Source organism: Boleophthalmus pectinirostris, unplaced genomic scaffold (genome assembly GCF_026225935.1).
Source record: "Boleophthalmus pectinirostris isolate CB_2022bp ecotype Guang Dong unplaced genomic scaffold, ASM2622593v1 HiC_scaffold_6, whole genome shotgun sequence".
Lineage (NCBI taxonomy): Eukaryota > Metazoa > Chordata > Actinopteri > Gobiiformes > Gobiidae > Boleophthalmus > Boleophthalmus pectinirostris.
In genome coordinates this window covers 17894568-17903530 of record NW_026571447.1, presented here as the reverse complement: position 1 = coordinate 17903530, position 8963 = coordinate 17894568, and the positions used below count along the sequence as shown (strand labels likewise).

General features: G+C 39.3%; 1 protein-coding gene across 1 annotated transcript; it reads right to left on the bottom strand.

Moving 5' to 3' along the window:
• Positions 1-4260: 4260 nt before the first annotated feature.
• On the bottom strand, positions 4261-7735 carry id4 (inhibitor of DNA binding 4). Its single transcript, XM_020937388.2, has 3 exons — positions 7196-7735; positions 6681-6746; positions 4261-5263 (listed from the first exon to the last, which is right to left on the bottom strand). Exons 1-2 carry the CDS (start codon positions 7592-7594, stop codon positions 6699-6701), a joined length of 447 nt encoding a protein of 148 aa, XP_020793047.1. The 5' UTR covers positions 7595-7735; the 3' UTR covers positions 4261-5263; positions 6681-6698.
• Between the last annotated feature and the right edge of the window lie 1228 nt (positions 7736-8963).

The following is an 8963-nucleotide window of genomic DNA, read 5'->3' as shown; positions in this document are numbered from 1 at the left end:
TATTCTTAAACCAAATCTCTTTAGTAGACTATGTAGTTACTATGCATGAATCCTTCTTAATAATCTATTTGTTCATTATGAATTAAGTATTATTCATGCTTTATTACAGATGCAGTTATTATAATATTGTACCCATGCATTCTTTTTTAATAATCCAATTTAACACCCCGTTCGAAAGAATCAGCCGCTCTCACTTTCCTCTTACATGTCGTAGCAACTGTCTTAAAATAAATTTCAAAACTGCACTTAGCTTGAAATTTATGCCCAATTATTTGCGAAGAATTTGAACAACCCACTTGCATTATTAGCCCCGAGAAGAGGAACGCGTGGCTCTTAATGTTGCTGGTGAATAGTGGTTCAACATATGGCCCGGGCTCGGTGACAGAGCAGTGCAGATGAATAATGCATGTGGATGGCAGCAGTTTGGGCGCTGACTAATAGAGAGCATTAGACCTCCAGCTCCAGCTCATGATGTATTAGAGCTGCGTTCGCTAGCACTTCCTCCTATTGTGTGGTTAGCATGTAGCAACGTTAGCATAAGGGTAAATATGGATAACAGTGTGAGGCTTGTTATTGTGGTCATGTGACTCCAGCACATGTACTAAGGAATAAGCAGGATTTTTCATAGCTTTGCCTGAAGAGGTATAATTGAAGTTAGAACTGCTAATTGTGGTGGTGAATTAATGAAAAGAACGACTAAAAAAACTACATAAATAACTACATAGGCTTAGTTAAAGGTGCACTGTGTACCAGGTTACAGCACTACGCTACTTTACAGTTCAGGTCTGTGAAGAGTCGCCCCATTCCCTGAAGGAATTATTGTATTTTTGAGAGATAGAAACACCCTTAATAAATAATTAATGAATAAGGTATCCAGAAAAGTTACACAGTGCACCTTTAAGCATCAAGAAACACTTAGCTCATAACGAACAAATTGTTTACTAAGAATAATTCAGGTTTCATAACTACTTTATTTAGACTTTAGGGTTAGAAATTAAGATTAAGCAAAGCTGCACATCTGCACCATCGGCTCCTTCAGCTCACCAACACACACATCGCTTTCAGAAAAGGTGGTAAAGAGTCTTGCCCAAGGACCCAACAACATATGTGGTCCAGTCTGGGATCAAACCTCTAACCCTGATGTTACTGGGCAAATGCTCTCACCACTACCACTGCAGAATGAAACATCACAGCACTATATTTCTAGAAGACTACTTTGCGTATACACAAACAAATACAGGCTACTTTATCAGGAATACAGATGTGGCATTTGCACATTTGATCATGTTGATAAAGGGTCTGGTGAAACTAACAGCAGCTCTTCAAAATACATGCAAATAATGTTATGGTTTATCCAGGACAGAATATGAGCCTGTATTGAATGCTCCCTGGGCTATAGGAATATCACATGTCCTTGTATACTTACAGTAAGCAGTAAGCTCAGGGCAGACTCAGGGTCAGAGGGTTTATCTGCACAAGTCCATCTTTAAAAGGAGCATTTCTTGCTTTAAATGCATTGGTGCCGCTTTCCTTCATGGTTACTGCCTCGACTGCACCTCACTCTGCATTCAGTATAGCAACTTATGGAAGGCAACTTTTCAAATATCGTCGCATTTTTGTTACGCTTTTGTGTTTCATCTTTGTCAAATCCTCTCAGATGTAGTTATTGTTTCCTGTAGTGAGTATTTAACAAAAACAATACGTATTTAGATTTTTTTTTTCAGAATAATGCAGTCCTCAGTCTTATATTAGGCTTTATTTTTCATTCCTGTTGTCTTGCATTCACAGTCTCACAATAAAACAGTTTCACTCTTGAGTGGTGAATCTCTTTTTTAAAATAAAGCTGCAATATGAACATTTTCTGGTGGAGCGCCCCCTGTCCCCATGGAGACGAGCAGTTTGACACCAGCAGGCCAAGTTACAGGTCAGATGTGTGGAGAGGCAAGTCCACACAAGGATCATTTATGTATTTTGAGCAACAAAAACACGTAAATGATTCAGTATGAGTTTGAAGGCCGAATATATTACGTAAAATTGATTTGTGAGCTTTAAGCCATGTTATAATGTTGTTCTTGTGGTATATTTTTGATGAGTAAACAACATTATAACACAGATGCCATACTGTGGAACATTAAACAAAGAAGTAATATCGAAGACAAACAGATAGCCTTTGGTAGTTACACAGCGGTTTAACTGTCTATCTGTAAGATTGATCAGAATGGTATAACAGTCAAAGCAGACCACCTGTTTCACATGTTTATATGAGAACACAAACATACCTGTCCCATCACAGGGACACAGGCAGAGCAAAGGCCAGGGACCAGTCTGTATGTGCACTGTAAACACGGTGTGCACACGCAGGTGGCCCACAGGCTTATCCTGCAACCAGAAACAGACCAGAGCACAGTAGAGAGAGGAGTGTGTGTACGTGTGTGCTTGTGCGTGTGTGTGTGTGTGTGTGTGTGTGTGTGTGTGTGTGTGTGTGTGTGTGTGTGTGTGTGTGTGGTCCCTCAGGACGTCCCGTGTCCAGTGACCTGCGTTTAGAGGGGTGATGTGAGGACAAACAGAAGCAGGGAGAGGAGTACAGCACTGAGAATTACGTTACTAGCCCAAACTCTAAATATTTTTGTAAATGTATATGTTTATTAGTGTAGAATGTATATTTTGTGTCTATTTCATCTGTAGTGAATTTGAAACTTTTTTTTATAAATAACCACTTTTGACATGTGCACTCATTCTGTTTATTCACCTACTCATGTAATCTGATGAGGAAAAAAAGGTCATATTCTTGTCTCCATGGAGATGTTATTGATTGCCCTGGAATGTTCCATAGTATGCCATTAAACATAGCCATCCAGTGTTTATTCATAAGGGTGTTTCTATTGCTCAAAAATACAATAATTGTTTCTGTGAATAGATACGACTCTCCACAGATCTGAATTGTAATGTAGCGTAGTGCTGTAACCTGCTTCTCTCCCTCGTGATAGATTTAAGGTTTAATCAATATTGTGAAACATTCTAGATAAAGCAATAACATTTCCATGGAGACAAATAGGTGGGAGACTCCCCACTAGAAATGTTACTCAGTGCACCTTTAAGTATAACTGTACGTAATATGGCTACTGAACACATTTCCAGACATCCTCAGTAGTTCATAAACAAAAGTCAAATTCCCTCCTCTCTATCTTTTGCTGAGACATTTTCAAATATATTTTAGGTGAATTTAACATTTTAAGCACTAGAATTTAATCCACAGAATAAAATTGTACATTCATTTGACGTCCCCACTTGCAATCCTCAACTGCGAACTTTCTTTCCCGACTCTCCCATCTACAAAGTTGTTTAGCAGATTGTTAATTTATAGTTTTACAAGCCACTACAAATAAATGTCCGTAGTGATAATTTATGTGTGTAATTTATTTAACAAGATAAGAAGAAGTGGTCATAAAAGTGCTCTTCCCTCTGATGTTGACGTTTCTCACATTAAAAGTGAACAGGTGATGTGTGCTTCTAGTAATAGTTTTATGGCTGGATCTGAGCTATGGGCACTTTGTTATAAACAGCTCCATCATTAACATTTCAATCCTTCATCGCCTCAGTGAAACCTCTGGGCTTTGTTAAGAAAGTTAAAACATATCTGAGTTTCAAGTTGTTTTTTTGATCTTCAGATTTTCAAAAAGTGTCCAATTTTTGTGGCTAGATTTACTGGCATTTGTAACATATTTCTGTAATCTCTTTATTGTTTTGATCTGGTACAAAATGTAACTTCTAGCTACTAAACCTGAGATTAAAAAAATGAAACAACATCTCCCCCCTGTATGACCTTTAATACTGACTTGTTATAGATTAGATTGTATCACTATATAAATTTATACAAGGCCCTCATACCAGAATTTCGTATACCTTTTAACACTATGAGCAGATATCTTCTTACGCTGTTGGCTGCGTATCAAACAGAAAAAGAAAAAAAATTGGCAAACGGTTGCTTGTCTTTACGAAAGCTTTACTGCTTTTCAATTGTGAATCTGAGGTTTTTAAAAAGCAAACAAAAGCTTTGTATTGTCTTTTCTATCTTATTTAAAAAACTCAATGTGTGAAAAAAGTACTTCAATATGTTAACGCACGACTGCAGTAAATACTTTAGTTTACGCAGTATTTGTATTACTTGAGCCGTTGTGAAAATGTCTGGATAAACGTGAATGAAAACTGGAAAGTGACATTTGAAAATCTAACCTGAACAAAATATGAGACAGAGTACGATTCTTCCTGGAAATGTTTTTAATTGTTTTGACAACTCCTCAAGTCACAGGCCAGTGAAGGTCAGAACAGTGCAGCTCACAATAATGTACAATAGTGCCCTCTCGTACTGGCAACGAGGGAGGTGAGGTAAATTCGGCTCAATGAAAAAACTTTACAACAACAACAACAGAGCGGCTGCTGCCTCCAAAAACATGTGAACCAAACTGGAATGAAGAATAGATCAATTCAAACATTTATTATAAGTTAGAAGTGCTGAACGAATGAAAAAAATCTGTGCCTTTTGGGGAACAATTTTGGAAACACAGTCCTCGACGTAGAGCGAGTACGAAATTTTCAAGCAAAAAATGAAATTAAAATTAAAAATGTGACGCAGAGAATTGGGGTACCATATCTACAGCTTCAGTGCACTATCTGCGTCTCTGCCTCTTTAGCCGCACATGCTACATTTAAAAATAAACCAAAACAAAAAAATAAAAATAAAAATCTTAAAAAAAAAAAAAAAAAAAAAAAGTGAAAGTGTCTCCGGCAGAGCATTCACTAAAACACAATATTTACATGACAACAAAAAAAGAAACAATTTAATAAAAATATCTTATAATTACAATAGTCTATTTGGAGTATACCTTCAGTGTATTAGATAGAGCTTTTGCTTTTCATATGTACATTCTTCTGATCAGAATTTTCTTCTTTGTCTTCACCTTTACAAACATTTTAAGGTTGCGGTTCAACCCAAAAAGCATCTATTTTAAACAATAGATGTCCCGAACTATGATTTTTAGTAAAGCTTTGCACTGGAGTCTGTTTTAGTCGATTTTTTCAAGCACATTTCACAAACTTCTCATAGGGGATAGGTCCACGTCTTTTTGTATATCGACATGGGATGGAAAGTTCATTTGGATGTCAATTTCGTTTTTGGAATTCCTTTTTTGGGGGTTCCTTTTGTGATTGTGCCTCCAGTTGTTGTGAGTGAGTCCATGCTGACGCCCTGTGGAGCTCTGTGCACCTGTAAGACGGGATGAACAGGCACAAAATAAGGACATAGGAATGAGAGAAGGAGAAAAAAAAAACAGACAAGGAGGGAGGGGGAGTGGAGCTGCTTGCAGACTGACTGGCGCCACTGACAAAACACAGTCCATGCTTGATCAACAACCCAAAACAATCCGGGTCACAGCACCGGGCTAGGTCTACATTCCCTTACACTAAATACATGCGGCTAATGCTAAGGGGCTGTGCTATGCAAAAAGGGAAGTTGTAAATGGGACTTCTCACATGGGAAGCTGCTAGTGGAGATACTGAGGAGGAAAGAGCACGTTTGAGACATATTGCTACATCCACAGTGGCAGTTATTGCGCAAAGACACAGCTGCCGATTTCAGGTTCCTCCAGATTATAATAAGGGATTTAGACTCTATTAGATTGTGTTCATTTTTATACAGTGAGTGTGTTAGTGTGAATAGGCTGGCAAACTCACACACTTAAATATCCAGCGCAGTGTGATCTTGTATTAGTGAAATCACAATCATAATATAACTGAATACGTCACAGCTTTTAAAGTGTCAAAAAATATTAGGTTTATAACTACTGCACTGTTTTTGTGAGCGTACACTTGTAGTACAGAGTAGAAAATTTCAAATGCTGTCTTTTTGGTACTTCTGTAATTTCAAATCATGGCCTGCTTGATGAACTCACACAAATTAATAATCTAATGAGCAGATTTTAAGTTAAAAATGTAAAATTAAAATTAGACCTGTTTCTCCACTAGGTTTAGAGAGTGGAGTTCATGTTTGAATGAAACCAGAAAGATCTATCAATACAAAATACGGCAATGGACAGTGTAATTTTCACTTAATTAAAATAGTATGTCATGTGTTTTTTAGTTTGATAAAATAATGAATTCAGTTTTGAAATAATCTATTTTGAGATCAGGAAGGACACATAATTTTTAGTGTCGTATTTGCCACAATCTTCCTTCTGCAAATTTTGGGTGGACATGTAACATGCCTTTGTCTGAAAACAGTAGCTTTTACTGTTAATACCACCCTATCATTTTCAATTAAGCGAAGCAATCTTGGCCTACAAATTTGACTGCAGGCTGCTCTACATTTTAACAACGCAGTGTACCATGACAGTTACTTTCTTAGCAAATATTTCTTTAACAAAATTGAGTTCAGCAGCTGAAATGTCCCTGTATTTTATATTGATACACGGTGATGAAAATTAATATGAATCAGGCTGTTTTTAATGAAATATGACTGTAGTCCTTTGTCCCTCAGCAATTATTAGGCTTACAATATCTGATGCTCTCCTAGGCCTTTGAAATCTAGAATTTAACAAAAAATAACCATATTGCCTATAAAGTATTTCACAATTACGCAACATACAAGAAAAGCATTTAAATAATACAATATATGTTGAACTTACCAATGCAGTGCTTATGTCTCAGCGGCATAAAATAGAGTCCTCGGGCTTTTTGACTATTGACGTCCTCTGCAAGACACAGAAGAAAGAAACACGCTTTATCTGACTGCGAGTGACACCAAACACACGCGAGGCCCCGGGTAGATAAATGAAATACAGCACACAGGCAGAAAATGAGGCGAGTCTATATCTACCCCTTCTCCATAATAATAAATTCTCTTATAGGCTATTGAATAACAAATTGGCCTTATTGTGCGCAGTGGAGTGGGCTGCGGACCGAGGTACTTCACCAATCCGTGGGATAAGGTGGGCCTCTGACACGCTCCGTCATTATCATGCAAATCAGAAAGGGCTGCAATCAAGTGCGCAATCTTATGGAGAAAAATGTATTTGTATTTTGATGGCTTGTCCACGTTTTTAACAATGATACGTAGACGAATTAGAGGGCACGTCTGGGTGAGTAACAGAGTGACAAGCAAAGCACAAAGAGGCTACAGAGGGGGCTGCGCTGCGCTTACCTGGTGGTCAATGTTGAGGACGGTGAGCGGTGTCCGGCTCGGGTTGGACGTGTGTGGAGGGCATGTCCCGCTGGGCTGTGTTTTCTGGAGCGTAGGGTGCGTCTCCAAGGCCAGCTGCAGGTCTAGAATGTAGTCTATGACGTGCTGAAGGATCTCCACTTTGCTCACTTTCTTATCCTGCGGAATGGTGGGCACGAGGCGCTTGAGGCGCGTGTAGCAGTCGTTCATGTCGTACTGCAGACAGAACAGGTCCTCCTCGTCCATCCTGCACCGGGAGATGTTGACGCTGTGCTTCGACAGAGAGTGCACAGCGGACGGATGACTGGCTCCACCAACGCCGCTGCTTGATAAGAAAGAGTGGGAGGAGTCCTGAGGGCGGACGGGACTAACAGCCTTCATCTTCTGGTAAAGGGGTAAAAAGCCAAAGAAACGCGCTACACGTTACGAGAGATTCTGCACTAGTCAAAGCTCGCAGAAGTCAACACATCCCGTGGACAATTCCTCAGACTCGACGGCTTGCAGTGGAAGCGGTGCATAGAGGTTTGGTTCATTTATAGAGGCGAGCGGAGTGGGGGGAGGCGCCAGGCAGCCGGCTGACAGCTCGAAGAGAGAGGGAGAGGAGCTGGTCAATCAGCGAGCCCCTCTCTGCCCACAGACCCCAGGAGAGAGAAAAAGGCGTGTCTCATTCTGTGTGCGCGCGCTGCGGTGGGCTGCCAGTCGCGAGGAGGTGTGTGTTGAGACAGAGGCGGATGATGTGAAGCAGTCCACTGTGCGCTGCCCTCCCGCACAAAGGAATAACTCACAATCTCATTATTTCTTTTATTTGGCATATCTTTTCACTTTTCTTAGATTAGCTATGTTCCGTGTTTGTAGTGGCACAGTCAGTGATGCGTAATTACGCACAGAATGCCGTCTGTTCTGGTACTCGGAGCAGAAGCACCTGCTTTAGAGGAGAGAGGTCTTGTTTCGCATCAACAGTCCCACAGGAGCTGACCTGACAGCAGCCAAAGGATAGAAAATCAATAAACAGCGAGATAGATTTATGCACAATAGCAGCAGGCTGCAGTGTCTGCACCAGACTGTACAGAGCACACCTTTTACATAAATTGGATGCAGTGAATTTTTTTTTCTTCTCTTCCTTTGCCACTCTTATTAAATATTAAGACAGCGTTCTACATTTCGCCTCTGCACTTACAATTAGGAGGGCACTTTGGCTTTGTTACAAGTGCTGCAATATTCATATAATATACTTACAGATACGCTCTTCATAGTCCAATTAAAAACAAAAATTTCCCAGTGCCAGCAGAATATGGATATGAGACACATGTTTTATCCTAGTTTATTAACCAAGTGATAAAATCTCTGTGGTGAGTGTGGCAGAGGTCGCCAAAACACTCATGAAAGAATCATCACACTGAGAAACTTTCAAAAAGTATAAACTTTAGGCCAATTATCAAGCTTGAATTTCACACACACTTATTTCTTATTTCGTATATTTCGTATAACTAAAATGACAATGTATTGATTAATATCATAGAGTCTGCACAAATGTTACATTTGTCAGACACTACTCTACACTACTCTAACAACACTTAGTAAAATTCCTTTGATGCTATGGAAACAATTCAAGAGAGTCCAACTAACAAAATAGTGAAAACCGTGGCTCATTATCAATGGTTTGCTAGTGCTTAGTTTCACTGTTCCTATAGTAACACCAAACTTCATTCAGGCTTATACCAAACACACTCTATCTCTTTAAAACAATCAA